This window comes from Coturnix japonica, chromosome 6, assembly GCF_001577835.2.
Source record: "Coturnix japonica isolate 7356 chromosome 6, Coturnix japonica 2.1, whole genome shotgun sequence".
NCBI lineage: Eukaryota > Metazoa > Chordata > Aves > Galliformes > Phasianidae > Coturnix > Coturnix japonica.
In genome coordinates this window covers 24,678,723-24,699,579 of record NC_029521.1, presented here as the reverse complement: position 1 = coordinate 24,699,579, position 20,857 = coordinate 24,678,723, and the positions used below count along the sequence as shown (strand labels likewise).

Genomic DNA, 20,857 nt, shown 5'->3' with positions numbered 1-20,857 from the left:
AGCATCCAGAGCTGGAGCCTCATTAAGACTGGCCTTTGGACTTGTTTATTGAAGGGGATGGGGTGTGTGGTGATGTTACTATTTGAAGTGAAGCCATTGGGAGTCAATCCTAAAAAAACTCAGAATGGGAAAGAATTGTGCTCCAGGCCACTGATCATCTGAGTGCAGCTGTCAGTTCAGGAGCAGGAGTGGGTCCACACACATTACAGAATCACTGGGTGGTTTAGATTGGAAGGGACCTTAAAGAACATCCATACCATGGAGAGGAACACCTCACACCAGACCAGGCTGCCCTGGGCACCAGCCAGCCTGACCTTGAGTAGTTCTAGGGATGGGGCATCCACAGCTTCTCTGGGCAACCTGTCCTTGTAGGATCTGTCCACTCTCAACCACAGAGAAGAAAAAAAGAACAACAAAAAGACTCCTTTTCAAATTCACTCATGAAAAACCCACTTCCCAGCTCTCGGCTCCTTCCTTGTAGGAGCAGTTACCATCTGGATCCAGCCCTAAGACATCTCTGGCCAGCCAGGCCATGGAGGTCCCCACCCTAGCAGCCCCCAGCTTAAGTCCTAGGTTTCTCTTTTCCTTTCTTTCTCTTTTTTACTTTGCTAGACTGTTTTTCCCTGCTCCCCTCCTCCCCTCAAATAATGTGAGGTTTATGACCCCTGAGTAATGGCTGAGGAATGCACTGCATCCTACAGCATCCCAAGGCATCTGGCAATGGGAATCTTCACAGCATGTCAAAAATACACAGATAATACCACTGTAAATAGCTCAGATCAAAACAAGTCAAATGTCAGTGCTAATTTGCTGTCAAGAATATAGTCCAAGACCACTTCCTCACGCACAAAGAGAAACCCAGTTCCTGAGTGCTCTGCTGTCACAGAAGCTCTCCCCCCAACTCAGAATGAACAAGAGCAGTTGGGTTTTTTCCCTCACTGTTTTTTTTTTTTTTCCCCTGTAGTTTTTGTGCTGTCCGCCACTGAGTCTTGAGGCTGGGAAATGAAACTTCAATCTCGCCTGCCATTTTTCTATTGTAAGAAAGGACTCTTGGGAAAGTTATTTACTGTTTTCTATGGCTCAGTCAGAGGGCGAGAGAGGAAAGTTGTTCCAATTACAAAGCATTTTTTCACATAGGCTCACTTTTATTTTCTAAGGATTTGGAGATTAAAGAGCCAGCAGCACTGGAACAGGAAGCTCACTGTACATCCAAAGGTCAGGTAGGTCTCAGACAGCCACAGTTTCCAGTTCTCTTTTATATACACACTGCAGATTGAAATGTACGTCCCAGGCTGGACGTAGCCATGGTAGTGACGGGGGCCCACAAGCTGGGGGGGGAAAGGAGTGAGGCTGTGCAGGGCAGCCCCTCCTTGGGCTGCAGTTTCACAAGATGAAGACTGGGCTGCTCAGCCTGCCCAAGGTGTTCCCACGCCCTCGCAGCTCCTTCCTGCCATCAGATATGTCAGCAGGACTGTTTGTGGGTCGCTTTCCATGACATGCGGGAACTGATCCTGCTTAGAAAAACATTTGTTTTTTATTTTGTTCCATGCTTTTGTTTTTCTTTAACGGAGTTGGATCCCTGCTTTGATAAACGCAGTCTCCTCACAGAACAGTTGTGCTGGCACAATAAAATGGGGTCAGGCGTAAGTGGGTAGTGATGTATGAGAGTGTTAGAGCACAGTACTTCAAACACGGGGGTAAATGTGTGTGCTGTATCTTGAAACTGGTATCAGAGAGCAGGTGAGGGCCCTCCCCTAGCTCTGCAGCCCATCAGCACATTCACACTTTCTATTACTAAGCAGTCATTAAGAAAGCTACCATCATTTCCAAGATCCATGAGGTTCACACTACCAGACTGGTTGTATTTGCAAAGCCAGGAGCATTTCAGCTGCTGGTCCAGGCTGAAAAAGGGAAACAAAGAAACAGACTAGAAGCAACACTGTCTTGAATCCTCTGGAGAAGATGGCTATATTGTATAAATCTGGCACTGCTTGGAGAGCCATGGTCCTAATGCATTATCCTATGTCCTGACTGCTGCTGGAGACCAAGACCACATTCAAGTCTGCAAGGCAGGTTAACCCCAGCCAAGGCTTTTGACTGAATTTTGACCACACAGGCATCAGCAAGTGTGGCCAGAAGTTGTTGCTTACCTCTTCCACTTACCTTGTTAGACTCCAGTCCATGTGGGGACAGTGGAAGCGGGGTCTGTGGGACAGCAGGCTGAGGCTCACATTGGATATGCTGATGTAGAAAGCTCTGAATGCTGTGCATTGTCCTTGCATTATTGTTTCTGTAAGGGGCTTTGCTGAAGTAGTCTCCATCCTGTCACATTGGGTTGTGACAACCTTAAGAAGAGCATAGGGGTGGATGGAGAAAGATTTGAGCTCTGATCCCCATACAGTCTGTGCTGATCACATCAGGGCAGAAGATGAGATAGGGCCTCTGCTGGGCACACTTGCCTTGATGGGTGTTACATTGTCTTTGCTAAAACTGAACCGTGTTGCTGAGACTGATGCTCTTCTGTGACAAGGTGGTCTCTGCAGTGTAGAGCTTTTCTTTCTGAAATTCCTGCTTTCCATGATTGTAATATTGAGGGTCTGAATGCAAATTAACATTGCATTCTGGGGCAACACAGTGAGAATACACCAAAAGGCAAATCAGATCTGGCAGAAGCTGACTGACTTGTAGGCTGTCTGTTGAAGGTCAGCTTATCATGCTTGGGAGTAGATCCATTACTCATTATCCCATTATTTGGGACATCCCAGCCCCCATGGTACCAGGTTACAGGGAGGAGCATTGGTTGTAGAACCAGTTTTCTGGATGAGCCCAGTCAAGCTTCCAGAAGTGATGCCCTACCTTGGCTGGCTGTTCTGGATGTAGGATACATACTGTAGAAGAAACAAAATGCAGCTGACTCCATTTAAGGAATTCATTGACACTGATGCTTTGAGGTCTTTATATGAACCGAAGGGATTGCTGTGGAACAGGAGACAAGCTAATAATCAAAACAGGTTTTACAGTGAATGAACTGCTGCTTAGAAATGCCTGCTTTACAGCCTTGATGCCATGCTGATGTTAAATGACTGCCAGGAGCAAACGCTGCAGTATCTCAGTTAGCTCTTACCCTAATTACCATTTACAGAGAAGTCCCAGCTAGATGAATGGGGATTGCAGTATAAAAGACTTTTAAGTAAGACTTATTGATGTGACTACATGAATAATTCTCCTAGCAATGATGTATTTGAGAGTACAGATACTGGGGGAGGAGAGAAGCCAGATATTCAGAATCATCTAAAAGCATGTGTTTTATTTTTATGTTGTAGCTTTTGCTGTTCTTCCTACATCACCACAACCCTGGGGGGATGAGGGGAATAGATTTAATCCTCTTGCTGGCCAGGTTTTTGAAAGAAATAAATTAAGTAATTGTCAACTTCATTGGAGCCAACAAATGCCACCTCATGAAGATGATCTACAGTTGTGTTCAGGCAATCCTGGGTGCACCACTGCAACACTCTGACTTTGCTACCAGCACTTGGCACTCAGGTTTGGTATTTTCATGGCTGAGTAATTGTTCTGCTTCCTGAAAAGTGTATTTGCACTCCTTCTTTCACCCCCACCCCTCCCCTCCCCCCCAATGTGCCATGGCAGCACAGGACCCAGGAGAGCTTTCCTGTGTTCTGAGAGTTCCAGTGACAATGGTACAGCTGAGATAGCTGCCGCATGATGAACACAAAACCTTGCTCAGGTTATCTCACTGAGAGACTGAAGTAAACCATAACATACCAAAGGCACTTGAAGCATGAATGTTTAATAAGGTTTCTGGAGGTCTTCTTGGAGATGGGAAGCCATTGCTGCTCATCACCACTCCTTAGTGCTGGAAGTGCTGCGTGCAGATGTGTGCAGGTATTTCAAGCAACCTTCCTTGCTGGTTGAGCTATGGTAGGTCATTTTGCACAAAGCAGTGCAGTAACAACCATAGTAGGATGGGTGGCCAGTGAGAAATGTGGTGACAAATGTGCTGCTAAGAAGCAGTGAGAAAAAATCTCTTGCTGTACTTTGTGTACTGAGAATCACCCATTAGCAGAAACCTCATCCTGTAGCAGAACTTACACATCCCTTCACTGTGTCATCTTCTACCACACACTGCTGTGACCTAGAAGTTATATCTTGTATATGGGGTGACGTGCACCATCGCCTAGCTCAGCCTCAGCCACCCCTGTGGCTTGTTGATCCACTCTCAGTATCATCCCCCACTCCTCCAAAAAATCCATTTCTGGGCACCTGGCCTGCAGTGTGAAACAGCCTTTGTGCGATATTTTGTCAGCTACAAATAATTGAAAAAGGCCTACATAAAGTCCTAATTGTGCCACAGAACAGGCTCTTCAGTCATCCATCTTCCTATTAAACTTGCGAATTTCAGCTCCTCAGCCCTGTCGGAGTTATTTTCCCCTTCCCCTCCTTCTTCTTTTAAGCTTCTATTTATATTCTCTCAGTTGTCTCTGCCAGAAGATCTCATGTGGATACATTAGGCCTTTTCAAAAGGAAAGTTGGATTACAGCGATTTTTCTCCCCGTAGGACACAACAGCTTCATCCTTCATAACAGAGCAATACACTATAACTTCATTATGGATGGCATGAAGCTGGCCTATTTAAACAGAATGCTTAATGATAGTCGGGAAGGCAGAAGAAATTCAGTTCCACTGGTCTACGTGGGAAAAGGGAAGCTGCGCTTTTGGTATTTACTGAGGCTGACTTCTTGACTCTTAATTAAAGACTCTTTTCACAGGGAAAAAAAAAAATAAATCAATGTAAGATTCAACTGACACAGGTGAGATCTGCTGCCTGCTGGTTGTTTCTGCTTTGTCAGGTAGTGCAACAGATGCAAAGTAATGTGAACAGCTGACCTGGTGTCTGGGTACTGTGCTCCTCCATAGTGCCTGACCACCCCTGGCACAACATGCGGCGTGTTGGTGCTCTCCTGCAGGGACTACAGGCTCCAGGCTTCTTCCTTCTCCACTTCAGCAGCACTGACCTCCAAAGTGTGCCCTGCTTGTTGATTTTGGCTGGGTAGAAGTGCCTTAGGCTAAGGAGACGGACAGAAGAAAACCTCATTTGGGGAAAATGCCAGAATAAACAGCCTTCTGTGAGCCCACAGTTGACATTAGACCACAAATTGTGGTGATGATTGGGGAGGCTTAAAAAAAATCCCAGCAAAAATGTAGCAAGATGTAGAAATTAGTGTTTTCCCATATTTTTGAGAAAACCAAATAAGTTTTGGTGGTCACAAACGATGCTAAAAGGTCAGCCCTGTCAAGGTGAGAACTTCCCTGATGGCTTGAGAGTCCACACATTATTTGTGTACTTGGGAGAGACTGCTCTACGTTGGTTTACAAGTAAAATCCATATGTGTGGTTGAGGTTTCTACTATTTGAAAGCCATGATATTTCATCCCCTCAAAAACTAAAATAGTGGCTAATTATGTATCAGGAATCTGTATCAGAAACTTTTAGGAAGCTTATAGACATGTCCCATGGTGACTGTGAGCTTTATGTGCCGAAATGCAATGTATTGATCCCCAGCAAGGCCAGCTGGTGGGAGCATCCCCATATGGAGATTGGAGGGGAAAACTGAATGTTTTTTTACTTCTCTTCTTAGTACTGAACACTGAAAAAGGAAAGCTGAGGGCTTCCCTGGAGGCAAACAAGGGTCTGCAGTGGAAAATAAGTATAGGAAGGAATGGCTTTGGGATGAATAAATGCCCAGGCTGTTGAGCACACTGTCGACTCAGCGTGTCTTGCACTTTGGCTAGAAGTAGGTACTGTGTCTGTCAAGGGAGAGAAAGTCATCCGTGCTCTCTGTGATTTGTTCTGGAAGCAGTTTGGACTCAACAACTGCAAAGGAAATGTCAGAGAGTAGGAAGCCAAGAGAAGCTCATCAAAAAGACATCTGGTCCTGCTGTCCTTAATGGGAAATCCCTCCTCTCTCCAGCCACTCTTCCCAGCCACGCTCTTTTGAAACAGTTAATGTTTGAGAGAATCCAAAACATTGCTGGAATGTATCAGCCACAAAGCTTTTGTATATCCGAGCAGCTGAACAACTCTGGTTTTATTTGTGTTAGGACTGATTTTCTTGCTTTTCACTGAGGTGAACATCAGAAACGGATGGAGAGAAGACGGTGGAGTGACAGAAGTGTAAGGCTGGTTTAAGCTGAGGGAGGATTTGACCATCTCTTTTATGGCCAGAATCATGAGGCACTTCACAGGGAAGCAAGAGGATCTCAAAAGGGTCACCCATGCACAGGATAGTTGCAAGCCTTCTGAAATGAGAGGTTCATGTCCTGTTCTCCAGCAGCGTACTCCTATTCCACCAAATGGGTTTGCTTGCATCCACCACACTATCCCAGCAAGGACCCCTCTGCCTCTCTACTTCTTCTGGCCTTTTCCTCACTGGCTGAGCCCCTCCAGGCTCCCAGTGCTTCCCTGGAAGCAAGAGCAGCTCTGACCTGCTGAAAGCACCCATAAATGTTACCTCTGGGGAAAGAAGCTCCTGAGTATGTAAGCGGGGTTCTTAGCACAGCTTTGCATTAAAGTCACCTGGCAATGACATTTACTGCTGCTGGTCTCACACAGGATGTAGGGCCTTTGATTGTATCAATCAGGACAATGTGCTGTGCAGGTCTGCATTTGAGAGAAAACAAAAGCATTTACTGTCACCTATGAATAAAGTAGAGGATTGGGGTTGTGCTTCTGCACCAAGTGTTTAGCAAATCTTAGAGTTTGCTTAGGCTTCTGTACATGTACTCGATTCCTTCTCTGTTCCACAGCCAGCTGAAATGTGAGAGTCTACAGAGGGACAGAAGCTTTGTGGTACACCAAGACTAATTTGAGACAAAGGGGTCTGTCATGGCCACTGAAAGCCATAGCAGAGTACTTAAGCAAAAACTCAAACAGGATGATCTTGACCCTCAAGGCTTGTCACAAATAAGTAATTGCTAGTGCTAATTATAACTAATAACCATCACTAATAATAAGGGGGAAAAAAGCAAGAAATACATGGGTATGTACATAGGTGGCTGTTACTTTATTGATTCCAAGAAGCTCTAGTGTGAAAACCAGCACACAAGTGTGTGCGCTGCCTGGGCAGAGTAGCAAATGTCTGGATGTCAGCACCTACACTGGCAATATTGGCTCCCTGTGGGATGTTGGTGTCCTCATCACAACTGGGAGCGGAGCAACAAGGTCTAGCAAGGCTGTAAGGGCTCAGGGGCCCAAAGACAGGAATCTCGGGTATCTGCTGCCTGGATGTTTCACATCATCTTTAATTAGTTTGTTTGACTCCTATTATCCTTCATTATGCTTGCTGAATTCAGTGTGAGTACCCACCTGCTTGGAGGCATGGGCACGCCTCAGGGGTTTGCCAGCTCAGGGAAGCAGAGCTGAGTTTCGAAAACTGCAGTTAGTTTTAAGCTGTCAAGCGTGGGGACAAGTCAAACTTAACTGAAACTTCTCTGGAGCTGGAAGATTTCTACAGTCTCCATGTATGTTGTCTGATGTAACTCTATGCCATGAAATAGCCTGGGTTGGAAGGCACATTAAACCCTGTTGCTGTGGGCAGCAACGTCACCCACCAGGTCTGGTTGCCCAAGTGCCTCCCCTGCCTGGCCCTGAGCACCTCCAGGGTTGCAGCACCCACAGCATTGACAGGGCCTCATCATCCTCATTGGAAAGTATTTCTTACTAATACCTGATCTAAATTGAAATGAGGAGACCTCGTTATGTCCTTTCAGTATTGGAGTGGAGCTTATACACAGGAAGGGGAATTACTTTTATACAGTCTAATAGTGACAGGACAATGTGGAATGTATATAAACTAAAAGGGAAGATTTAAGTTAGCTCTTAGGAAGACATTCTTTACTCAAAGGCTGTGAGACACTGGCAGCGCTGCCCATAGAGCTGTGGGTGTCCCATCCCTGGGGATGCTCAGGTTGGGTGGGGCTCTGGGCGCTGATCTGGTGGGAGGCACCCAGCCTATGGATGGGGTGGGACTGGGTGATCTTTGGGGATGCTTCCAACCTAAGTCATACTATGATTCTATGACTCCAGGGACACCTCGCTGGGAGAGCGGCTCTGCAGGAGGCAGCCCCTGATAGGGAGCCTCTGCAAGGCTGCTGGGAGGCAGGGCACAGGCTTAGTGCTTCGGGGCTACAACCGGGGTCTGTTCAAGGAACGAGTGCACCCGGCTGCTTCATCCCGGCACGGAGAGCTCCGGGGGCGAGGCGCTCTCCTGGGACAAGGCGAAGCAGCCCCCGATCGGACCCTGCCTTCGCTCTCCGCTCCCCACCCCGGAGCCGCGGGGCGGGGAGGGGCGGGGCGGCCCGGGCCGGGATCCGGTGCCGGCGGCGGGCAGGCGGTGAGCGGCGCTGAGAGGAGCGGGGAGGGCAGCGCCGTGTCCCGGAGCGCCGGGGAGTCCCGGCCGTGGTCCCTATGGAGAAGTATAAAGGTGAGGAGGCGCCGCGCGTGTCCGTGTCCGCTGCTGCTCGTGGGGAGCAGCGTTGGAAGGGAAGGATCTTAGGTGGGGGACTTGGACCGCTGTGCCCGCGGGTGGGAAACCGCGGTGGGATGGAAAACGAGTGGGGACGGCGGTGGGAACTGCGAGTCGAACTCGTTTTGCTGCCCCAAAGCTTCGCCGGGGTCCGTCTGCCGCAGCCTGCCTGCTGCCTCCCCGTGCAGCGATGCTCGGACACGGCACCGGGAAGGGCTGCGGGCGGCTCTCGGAAAAGTTCCCCGCTTTGGGAGCCGCTGGAGAGCCCTGCGCCTATGGGAGCACTCGGCCATTTCGGCCGCTGCTGTTCGTGGTCTCCTTCCCGAGGGGAGTGGAGCCGGCGGTGGGATCCGCTGCGGGTAAACGGGGATCTACCGAAACCGCCGCCCTTCTCGGGACTCCTGGAGGTGTGAGAGGGGAACTTGGAACTCGGCACACGTGTGCCTGCTTGAGCCCATTTGCGTTTGTTTTCCTCCAGTTGACAAGATGTGGTTGAAACTCAGCAGATGCATTCAGTTCACATCCCTTTCCCCCTAATCCTTCTTAATTGGAGCTTCGGGTAACATCAAGGTATCGCGCTGGCTGAAATTAATCTCTATTTTCAGCCTGTGCTGCATGAGCCCTGCAGCACCGGAGCGCAGCCTGTATCAGTATCAGTGCCTGAGGCGCTGTACCTCCTGTTGCATTTTGGTTCCTGCTTACAATCGATGCTTTACAAACCCGATAAGCACAACAGCAGCGTACTGCTGGAGTGACGTGAGAGATGATATTACAAGTCAAATATTGTGTAGCTTTTTTTTTTTTTCTTTAAATTCTGGCAGGGTCTGCACGGTTCCATTCAGTTCCAGCAGCAAAGCAATAGATTCATTAAGATTCAGCTATGTTTTGTATGTTGTCTTATTTAAATATGCACACTGCTCCTTCAGAGCAGCGGGGATGTGTTCTGCACATGTGGAATGAATAGCAAGTGCTGCGATGGCGGGGGCTTGCCAGTGCCTTTGTACCAATGGGAGTGAGTGTGTGTGTGTGGGAGCCAGCCCAGCATTAATGAGGGTGCAGAGGGAGACGGCTGTATGGGTGAGAGCTGGGTCTGGCCCTGCTGGCAGTGCAGAGGGCATATATAAGGCAGGGTGCTGAGGAGCAGGTGGAGAGAGCAGTGAGGGGCAGTTAGTGAGCACAAGGAGAGGTGCATGTGTTGGTGGGGATGGATGAATGGATGGGAGCTTTTGCCTGTTCCACTGGCTGGACAGAGTGCTTGTGCAAGGAAATGCTCTGATGTTGGAGATGGGTGGATGCAAAGGGCTCTGTTAGGCAACAGAGTGGTGTTTAGGGAGGAGGACTTTGACTCTAAGGCCCTTTCTGTTGCTTGGAAATAAGGTTGCAATCATCAGCAGACAGCAGTGCTGTTTTCCTTAAGTACAGGCAGGGATGTGCTTTAATTCCAGCTCCCAGCTGGCATGCAGGTGTCCCTGCTGCCTCAGAGGGTGACACACCACAGGAATCCAGTTAGGCAGACGTGTGGGGCCGGATGGGTGCGAGCTGGGGCTGGCAGCCTGTGGGGTGGCACCGGGAAGGGCTCGGGTGGTAAAACTCCTGAGAGCTACATTCCTTTCCCAGCCCCTGCCAATGGGGCTGCGGGGACAGCTGCACAGGGGAGTTACTTGGCACATATTAGGTCTTCACAGGAGCCAATCGGTGGCGTAGATAAGGATTAAAGGGGTGACTTGGTAGGAAGATGAGGTGTTTGCTTGCTAGTTATTGTGACTGGACTGGGAGGAGATCCGGGTGTGGGCCTGTTTGGGACTTTGTGCACGTGTTCTTTTTAACAAGTTCTTGAAAATACATGGAGGTGTGACTGGCATTAAACTGTGAAGCAGAAGGGGTGATGATAAGAGCTGTGATAATGGTCTGAGGTTCTTTATAAAACTCAGTTAATCAGAGTTCAAACTGGACTGATTCAAATGAATATGATCCATGCTCCATGCAAACATATGTGTTTTCTCCTCAGCTGAGCACCAACACAGCTGTTGTGCTCAGCTAATTGTCCTGGTGCACCTGGCAGCTGGAGAAAAAGGGGCGGTGAGGTCCCTGTACCTGCCCCCACACAATGCTCAGCTGCTGGGCTCAGACCCCTTTGGTTAATGTCCTGAGTAACTCCTTGAGTGAGTGACCTCAGTGGGTTTTGGAGAAGGGAACAAGCACAGGAGTCATTTGCTCAGCAGGGATTTAGGAGATGAAACCTATTTTGGGGACAGAAACCGCAGCCTGTCTCAGTGATGCATCTGCTGTGCCCTTCCAGCCAAGCCATCCCACGCATCGTCTTGGTGCCAGTGTCGTATTTCTGTCTCAGAGATGGGCAGAGGGTGCAGTACCCTTCAGTCCTGCTGCTTTGGTGTCTGCGTGGTGTTTATTCCCTGTATGGGGCAGCTCTCACCCCTTCACACACCTTCCTTGCTCCAGCTGCGTGCATGGAATCCCTGTGAATGAGTTCTTTGTGTGCCAATTGCTTTCACTGAGTGTCCACAGCACAGGCAGAGCCTATGCAAAAGTGCTGCTGCTTCTTGGAGCATGGCTCCAGCTCGAGACAGGGATGGGGGAGCAGTACAGTAAGCTCAGGACCCAAACCCCAAGCTCCCCTGCATGTGGGTGATGCATTCCTCCCAGCCATCCTACCTGGCTCACCATCCCTGGGAGGCTTTCAGGAAATGCAAAGATATGGCACTGAGTGATGTGGCTTAGTGGGCATGATGGTGACAGGTTGACAGTTGGACTGGATGTGCTTAGTAGTCTTTTGCAATCTCAATTATTCTGATTCTAGATCGGGCATGCTGTTGTCTTGAGAACTTCCTACCTTCTTCCAAACAATCTGCTGTGCCCTCTGAAGGGCAGGAGCCCATCAGAGCAGGGAAGCTTGTCTTCAGGCACGAGCCACCAGAGATCTAAGAGCTGTAGGGGATGTTTCTGAGGAGCAAAACTCAGCTGTGATTAATCATGATGCAGAGCATGAGCACCTGGGCCATAGGCAATGCTCCTTTAAGTACAGAGCCAGTGCTTGCAAGTGAACTGGGTCGCTGCGGTCCCAGAGCCAGTCTGACAGGCTGCCTGCTGGTGTTTACTTGTGGTGGCAGGTGAGTCACTGCTGCTCTGCTCCCAGGCCAGCAGACAGGACGTGTGTTGTGCTGTGGTCTGCCTGCACAGCTTGAGGGTGTCTGGTCTGCTCTGACCCCAGGATGCTGCCAGTGCCAGCCCTGCTCCTTGCTGGGCTGAAGTGAAACAAAGGCTGGTGCTGCACCTGTGGGGTGTGTAGAAAGCATTCAGCTTCAGCCCTGCACCAACCCCAAAAGGCAAGGAGTGGGGCTAAAAGGCACTGAAGCACTGAGAACAGATGCTTCTGGTGGAGGCACAAGTGGAGCAGTTCCTGTGGGCACTTTGGCTCTGTCAGTGAGGGCTCTGGACTCAAGTCCAAAATGTGCAGGTCAGCATGCACCAATGTACTATTTTTTGTTCCCTTTTTCTCCTTCCTCCACTGAACTATTGACTTTTTTATGGGCAAAATTCCATAGAAAGCGCATCTGAGGATGGTTTGATGTATGGCAACATTGTCTTCAGTTATTAACAGCTCTGTCTGAAAGTAAATATCTTGGAATTATAGGATCAGGCTGAGACTCCCACATAATGCATGTGTTTGCTGCTTGTGATTTAATAGAAGCCAGTATGTCCCCTACTTGTGAGGACTGTGCTCTGTCTTGCATAAAGATTTTTCTACTGTCTTTTCTCTCCCCTATTTCATTTGGATCTGCTTAGGATGAAAGCAGTGTAAGGCTTACAATAAGCCTGGGAAGCAAAGACCCACCAGCCCCAGCTGGCAGCCCAGGCTGTGGGCTTCCTTCTGCATGCAGGAATTCAAACCTCCCCCTGAAGCTGTGGGAGCAGCCACTGCCCCCAGCACAGGGTGCTGCACATGGTTCTCCTCTCGCTCTTGTGACTTGGGATTAAAAATATCTTTAGACTCTCCATCTCACTAATAATTAATGCTTCTGGGCTTTTTGGAGTCAGTACAAAGTTTGGAGGGTAGAGGTGGGCTGCTCAGCAGCCTGGATGCTCTCAGGAGCTGTTGGCATAACGCTTTGGCAGCAGTGCTTTGAGCAAGGTGGGTCCAAGGTAGGAGCATGTTGCAGTTTGTGCTCAGGCTGTGGCTCCAACCTTTCCCATGTGGATGGGGCTCAGGAGTGAGGGTATAACCTCCTTCCTGGGGCTGATCTGCAGGAGGCAGGTGTGAGGGGAAGTGTGTGCACAGGCTCCTGTGAGCTAAGGTGTCTGCAAGTACACCCCTGATCCAGACTTGCATTGTTGTTATTTATCACTGAAAAGCATGAAAGCTGTTAAGGCTTGGGAAGAAAGAGCTGGCTCAGACAAAATGTGGGTTACACGAGGGTTTTGCAATGTCACTGGTGAGCTGAATGTCTCCCCTCAAATGTGTCTGAAACATGGATATTCCTTGGGCTAAGGAATGTGTCCGAGCCAGCTGCAGCCCCACTGGCTTCGAGTAGCATCCATTTGTCATTTGTTGGAGCAAGGCAGTGCACGTGTCCAGTCGGGATGGTGCCAAACAGCTCTGACTTCCAATGGTCCCACTGTGTGTGAGCGGAAATCAGCAGTAATGCAGGGATGCTCTTTGGAAGTGGGTGCACGGTCACACTGGTTATAGTTGGCCACCACCCACAGCTGTGAAAATGTGCAAGTGCAGAAATGTGTGCTGCAGAAGTGGCCATGTGGCAATGCCAGGCTGCAGCACGGCTTGTGACAGCTGGAGGCCATCTGTCCCCTCCATCAGCTGCTCCATCCCTGCAGTTTGGCTGAGGAGCATGTCCTGTCTCCTCCGTTTAAATCTGGTGTTTTCAAGGATATTTTGTGTTTTATTGCAGCCTCTAAAAATGTGCCTGCTCATCTCGACTGGTGGAAACTTCTGCAGCTTTTATTGTCATATTTTTTAGGCCTCTCCATTTCCCTAGGGTATGCAGAATCAGAGATAGAGAGAGCTGAGGTTGTGATGTACTGTTCCACATCTGCTATAGGATTGCCTGATCTTGGCAGCTGATGAGGTTTGAGAAGCCTCACATGAGAACTGTTCAGGTTCATCAGGCTCCACCTATAGAGCAGCTGGGCTGTCCTCACTTTGTTGCCATCAGCTGGGCTAGGGATGGGCTGTAGCATCCTCTTCACCTCACTTCAGAAGCACAGGCTGCAGGGTGGATCCCACCCAGCTATGTGTGACCTGTGGGATCTGGGATATTCCCCCATCCCAGTGTTTGTGCTCCCCACTTCCCTGAGAAGCAGAGTACAGTGCTGGTGATTCTCAGCCCCTGCAATCCCTTTTCTGTATGCACAGCTTTTTGGTCATCAAGGACCCATGCTGTAGCAGGGTGAGGGCTGTGTGGGATATGAGCCTGCTGGAAAGGCACACCCCAGGTATTCTCAGAGGTGTACAGCAGATGTGCACTCACCTGAATGCAAAACCAAAAGGCCTTTCTTCTTACCAATGCTAAACAGAAGTCAGCTACTGTACCACTTAGCAAAGCAATGCTTGTAAATGATTTACTCTTCAATTAAACAGAGTATTGTTTTATGTAAACACAGATTCACATTGCTGCTTCAGTTTTATCCCATCTCCTCTTTCCAGTCATGTTGCAGGACATGCACACAAGGTCTTTTAACTCTCGAGCAGTGCTGGCTGCTGATGTTACCGGTTCCCTTGGACCCACACTAGTTAGCTCTGCTTCTGCAGCTTTGAAACTGTCCCCCTGGTGAGGAGAAGACAGCTGAAAGGAATTATTGCCTTGTTGGTACAGATTGCCTCAATGTGCTGTCACTCATCTGAGTGTCCATAACTGTATCAGTGCTTAAAAGTGTGGCTTGGCTTTTGTCTGAATCTGTTTGAGCCATAGGGAGTAGTTCTAGGAAAGTTCCCCAGATCCTGTAAATCAGTCTTGAAGTGTGTTTCTAATGCTAAACTTCACTCCTCATTTCTGGGTTTTTGAATTGTAATTTTGTCTCTGATCCTCATCTGCAGATACTGAGGTGCTGTTAATGCAGTCTGTCATCTGAGCTCTTAGATCGTGGCAGCTAGTCCCAGCTCCAGCACAGCAGGCTCTTGATTTAATCACCTGTATATGCCAAAATCCCTATAATCTCTATCTAAATGGGCCACCCTGGTTAATACTTCCAGAATCTCCTGGCAGTGTATGGAGCGGAGCTGGGTTGAGGATGCGGTTGCTTCAAGGCTGTGTCTGTTAGCACTTTGTGCTAAATAACTCCAGTGAGCATAGTTTGCAGCTCGAGCTTCTCAAGCAGATGCTCTCTTTGAGTGCGGAAGAGGTCTATTTCTGGAAATTGAAGTGGGAGTTGGTGGGGTGGGGGAAGGCAAAATGGCAATCGAAAGTTATACGTTATAAAGCCTGAATTCCCATGTCTGGCTGAGAAGAGAAACAAATGCTTTCTCGACCCGGGATGCCTCAGCGTTCCCAACAGCAGGATGATTTATTTGTAGTTCTGATAGCTCTCTGAGCCTCTAAGCCAAAAGAGCAGCAGCAGTTTTGTTGTACTGCTGTGGCTGAGCGCAGTGGGTTCCAGGCAGTGCCCAGCCTGAAAAACTGGGAAGCGAAGTGGCATGGCTGTGGGTTTAGGCACCTCTAGTCCTGGGGCAGCCTCTGTAGGTTTGCCTCTGGCTGAAACCCCGCATTAAACAGCATGGAATTGAACTTCTGTATTTGTTGGCTACGTCAGCCTTCCTTCAATTCTTTGGCTTGAATAATGACATCCCCCTTTGGTTCTGTGTGTGCAATTTGCTGCCAGTGTCATTCTAGTTGTGATGATTCTTTTATTCTCGTGCTGGTCACCTACCAACATCATGGGTGTTTGAAAGCCTGGGGACAAACAGAAGCACAGCCACGGATGGAGCACAGAGAGGTGCTTCTGAGCAAGGACTTTGAGAGCAGGTACAGGGTATTCCATTAATGCTGAGTGTGTGATGAGATGGGTATCGCTGCTGTTAACGTAGGCAGTTCTGTCTCTCTGTGAAACTGGGTGTTACTACAGAGCTGTATGAAATCTGTGGGCTGTTGTGTGCCTCTTCCAGACTGCATGTTCTTCTGTCAGATATTTTTTGTCTCTGTGAAGAAATGGCTTGATCTGCATGGTACTCCAATGCTCTCTTTTAAGGTATTCTTATAATGTTTAATTCTGGTCAGACAGCCTCCCACTGTCACTCTTCATTAGCTGCAAAACGTTCTTGGTTTACTTTTGTTCCCATGCTGGATGGAGGTTTTTGTTGGAAATGTTCTGTTTTCAGCATATGTTCCTGTTTTTCCTGACAAACATGAATGTCTGTTGGCCCATATCTAGAGGAGGTGGGAAAGGCCAAATTCATTCCTGGTGTCCCTCCAGCACAGCCAATGGACAGACCGCAAGGGTCAGACTGGATCTGAGGTTTAGACTGGGCTTACTGAAAGTTTAACCAGTTGTTATTGATAGGTTACTTTACTGGTTGCACCAGAAATATTGTTAAGATGCTTTGGCACACCAAGCAGTCAAACCTTCAAGTTAACAAAAGCTGATGTGTGATAGAGGAGGAATGCAGAGCTGGCAGTATATTCACCCCGCAGAAATGCCGGCACTTCCGAGTGCTCAGAGCACAGGCATGGCTGACCCTTGCTCCAGACATAATTCCTTGGACCGTGAAAAACGAGGAGGCTCGAGCACACTGGGGTCGGGCTGTATGGAAACACAGCCAACCCCTCTGCACAGACCTCAGTCAGGGCTGGGAGCCCCGCTGTTGAGATGTGCTCCACTTCATCTTCTGCTCAGCTGTGATGAAACAGAGATCCTGAGAACTTCTGCTAATCTCAAATTCTGCATTGGAATTCCAAATTTCCTTTCAGTGCTTGCCCGTAAGATCTCCTTCCCTTGTTCATGCATTCACTTTTTGTCTGCTTTATTCCCAAAAGAATGAAGAAGGAAGTAAAATATTCCCTTTTTAATATGCAAAGGGAGCTGCTGCCTAGCATGGAGCTGGCTTCTAGATGAAAGAGTCAAATGCCAAACTGTTCTCTTTCAGTTTGAGCAGGAGCAGCTTTGATCTAGAAGGGATGACTCAGTCAGTAGCAGGGAGCAATTCTTTATAGTGAATTCAGAAATAAAGCCCCGAGATCTGGGCTTTGACGTGTCAGTCACAGTGTATGTTATGTGAAAATGAAAACCATAATGTCTGAAATGAAGCATGGAAGTTGTTTTTTTTTTTGGAACAAAAGAAAAAAACCCAAAACATTTGTGATGTTGGTTGCCAAGAGCTTTCCTGAAGTCAGAGAGGGTTGGGGTGGGGGAAGATCACTCCTACAGCGATGGGAGCAGTGAACAACGTGGACAAACCAGGAAGGGGAGAGACTTCCTGCACTGCAGCTCAGGCAGAGGTGGGGCCAGGATTAAAATCTGGGTCTCTTGGCCCTGAGTCAGACTCTGTAATGGACGTTTGCTGCCTTGCCACCCTGATTTGATGCAAGTCCTTTGACACCGCTCTGCGGAGGAGAAGGCAGGTGCGGTGATGCCTGACTCAGTCACAGGGTCAGCTCCAGTTGTGTGGAGCAGAGGTGGCCAATTCTTGCTACTGAACCGCTTTTATTTGGAGCCAGGTGTCCGGCCCAGATCCATGCAGCTGTTTTTTGTGGCACTGCAGCTGCCCGAGCAAACACAGCTGGACCTGGGCTGGGTCACAGTGCAGGCTGTGATGCACAGGCATGCATGGGGCTGGGTGGCTGGGTAAGTGTGCTGCATGGCCATGAGCAGGGGGATATGGTGAAACATGTGGTGTGAGGCAGCAAACTTTTGGCAAGTCCTGGTGCAAAAGTGTCACTGGTGCTCAGTATTTCTTCAGCTGTACTCTGCACTCAGAGTACATTTTGTGCTGCTGTTGTACACTGCAAATTAAGAATACATGGGTATCTAGCAGAGGGGGATCCTTAGAGAACATTTATTTGTTGGTTTCAGTGGCTGTGTGTGGTAGGTGATAGAGACTTCTTTGGCACAGTAACCTTTTGAAACCTCCTGCTGTCCAGCCAGTTATTCCTGCTGAGAAGGATGGCCCAGCCCTTCGATTCCACCTCCTTGCCTGCTTTGCCTTTGACATTTGCTCTCCTTTCCACCCTACTGGCAGGCAGCTGCTAGCTAGCTTCTGTCTAGGCAACTTTTGCTCACTGGCAGGCTGGAGAGCAAGGAGAGCAGTGTGCTGGGCAGGGGGATCAGCCCATTGTGTAGTGATGCTCCATCAGGTGTGCTCCTTTGGGATGCTCAGGGTGTTCAGGTCCTCTGTGATCACCTGGCAGCAGGGACTGCTTTAACCTTCATTCTAGCCTTCCCTGATAGTAACAGGCTTTGTTATGAGATAGTTGTTTGATGAGGTGACTCAAGCTATAAAGGAGTTAAACAATGAAAAAAGTCCCTAAAATCATTCAGTTTACACCATATTCCAGAAAGTATGTATCATCTGGTGTTTTCCCCATTTAAAAGTTCAATATTCCAAGTGATGTGCCTTCCCTCGGATCATTCAGGGATTACTCCATGATCTGGGAGGTCTCATTATTCCTGGGAATGTGATGTGAATTATTAGTCCTGGGTGTGTATAATGGAACAGTAAGATAATTTCCTTCCTTGGCATGGAGAAAAAAAAAAAAAAAAAAAGAGAGAAACAAAAACACTTTTTTCCATGATGCCAAAGAACAGCCACTGCTGTGACGTGAGAGCTGGAAGATGATGTCTGAACCAGGGGATGTGCTGAGGATGCAGGTACCCACACTGCATGCTGTAACTGAATCAGAACTTCCCCAGCTCCCACAAGTGTCACAGCCAAACTGAGCTCAAAAGCAATCTGCTGTCCTCCTGCAGTGTTATCATGTGGCTTGTAACCCTTGATGAGAACAGTCCTGTCTTTTGGGTGGAAATACATGGCAAAAATATTCATCCACAGCTATACTGGGATAAACTTTGCAATCTGTTGAGCTTTCTTTAGACAACCTCCAGATCTTGTAAACCTGATGTTTGTGAATTGTAAATAGTAGTAAAGTATCTGGATGCCATAACTGTTCTTAACTACTCTTAAGTAGGTCATAACAAAATGTAACTTCAGTCCAGAACTGGTGACAATCCTCAAAGCTATGGCTGAGCCCAGTACGGCAGTATTATCATCACTGACATGTCTTCTAGTTGGAGGAAGATTGGTAGGATAAACATTGTATCAGAAAGTCGAAGTAAACCTGTAAGAAATTTCTGCTTTCAGTGAAGGCTGTAATGTTTAAGTGATAGGACAAAGGGATAATAAATAATAAATGCAGAAGGGAACAAGGAAATCATGTAGCAACAGTAAAGGATCCAAACATATGGAAAATTCAATTCTATGGAGAATTAAGTCACTATTATGTAATCAGGATCAATGGGAATGAGCTGATGTCAGTATTGGACTGGCTTAATGCATGCATGGAAAATTGTCCTCTCGGACAGACCTGCTAATAGGAGTGAAAGCTCCATGCACGCCACATTTCTATTAACTGTATTTTATTTTTTTACCTAGGAGGGTTCTGATCCAAATCCAGCAGAAGTAGAGTTTCTTCTAACTTGAAACTGACTTGTTGTCTGGATCTAGAAGCTCTGTAGAAGATGGCTGGCAGTAAAACCCTGCTATGAACAACTACCTTATACTGGTTGTTTAGAGCAGAACTTCTTTCTATTTTATTTATTTATTTATTTATTTATTTCTTAATTAAGCTTTTGGCACAACGGAGTTCCTGATCACCCCTTTAGGTATGGCTGTGGTAACCCAGCAGCCTTGGAAAGTCCCCAACTAAGTAGGAATTTCCTTCCTGAACCCTCACTTGAGAAGTGGAAGGAGCTGTACCTGGTACCAAGAGGTTCCTCAGTGCCCAGAGCATGGAGACTTGAGCAGTGTTACAGTGATTGTAGGATCATTTTGGTTCAAGATCAAGTCACAAGGCTGCCCAAAGACCTGCTAGCCTTATGGCATGGCTGTAGTCCTGTGAGACAGATCCTGTGGCAGGGAATACAGAGCAGCAGGAAGGTTCCTAACTGAAAGAGATCTTCTGGTGGGAAGCAATGGGATATATGAAACAGGCTTGAAATCCTGGAGTGGTTACTGCATAAGAAAACATGTCTGAATCAACAAGTTAGGGAGAAAAGTCAGCTGTTAGATGTTAGTGACTGGAGCTATCATGTGAAGTGAATGTGTGGGTGGTTTCGAATTAGCAGAGATGCCAGAGGTGGAAAGAGACCAATAGCAGAAAAAGGGATGGGATAACCTGACCTTTGCCTGTTTTCAGTTCAGTGAGAGCATGAAGGGAGTGGGCGAAGTGAGTGGGAGGTCTCTAAGGATGTCATCATGGGAGGGAGCCTGAGCTGCTCAGCACCTCACACCCATGGGGAAGGGGAGCCCTCACCCTGGCCAGGCACTTCTGCTGCTTGGTTTATGCCTGCTCTGATAGGCAGCCCACCCTCTGAGCGAATTCCACCAGAAACCACTTTGTTGTTGCTGCATATACCTTCTACTGAATTAAAGTTGACATGGCTCAGTGGAGAGTGTGATGAATACCATTGCTAGTGCAGGGGAAGACTGAAACTGTAGCCAATGGCAGGGAAAAGAAAGAGGAAAGAGAAGCACAGGGGTCTCATTAGCTTTTTGTATTCCTCAAATAGAAAGCTTCTTGGTCATTGAAATAACCTATATGGGTAGGAAATAGGAAAAGATATGGAGGGAGGTATGACAGAGAGCATACGGCCTTATTTTCAGTTCCTTAAATATTTCTTCTGCATGCTTATGAAGCCTCTTTAGTTCAAGTTAGGAAACATTTTCTGTGCTGTAAAAGAATCACTCTTAAAATGGTGCTAGAGAGGTGAAGACACCCTTGGCTTTGTGAGCAAAGTTAAAGTGATTGCATCTACTTCCTGTCCAGCAGATCTGTTGAAAGTTGGCCAGTGTCTTTCCTGAGAAACAGCTGCTCAGAATTTTGGGAGGAAAAATATTTGATTCCTCACATTCTGGCGGATTTGAGGCCCACCAGCTGGTTGAGTAGCCTGCCAAGGCTCACGCTGTTGTGGAAATGTACAGTAACTGGGCATAAGTAGCTCTAAACCCTTTCTGGACTTGAGTTTGAAAATATATTAATGCTGGGAAGCTGTTGAATGTCTCTTTCAAAGCAGAAATAAATCAAAATGGATTTGCTCTTACTTTGCCCACAAATAAACTCATTTTGGTGAATT

The 20,857-nt window shown here is 47.8% G+C and overlaps 1 protein-coding gene across 7 annotated transcripts in view; it reads left to right on the top strand.

Moving 5' to 3' along the window:
• Positions 1-8,096: 8,096 nt before the first annotated feature.
• AFAP1L2 (actin filament associated protein 1 like 2) overlaps positions 8,097-20,857 on the top strand; it is a 54,297-nt gene continuing 41,536 nt past the window's right edge. For 2 of the 7 annotated variants that reach the window (XM_015867351.2, XM_015867350.2), the window contains exon 1: positions 8,097-8,500. In XM_015867351.2, coding sequence (XP_015722837.1) covers positions 8,485-8,500 — 16 coding nt within the window. In that variant the 5' untranslated portion in view covers positions 8,097-8,484. The remainder of the gene's footprint in view (positions 8,501-20,857) is intronic. The other 5 variants (XM_015867354.2, XM_015867353.2, XM_015867357.2 and 2 more) reach the window with 3 other exon arrangements.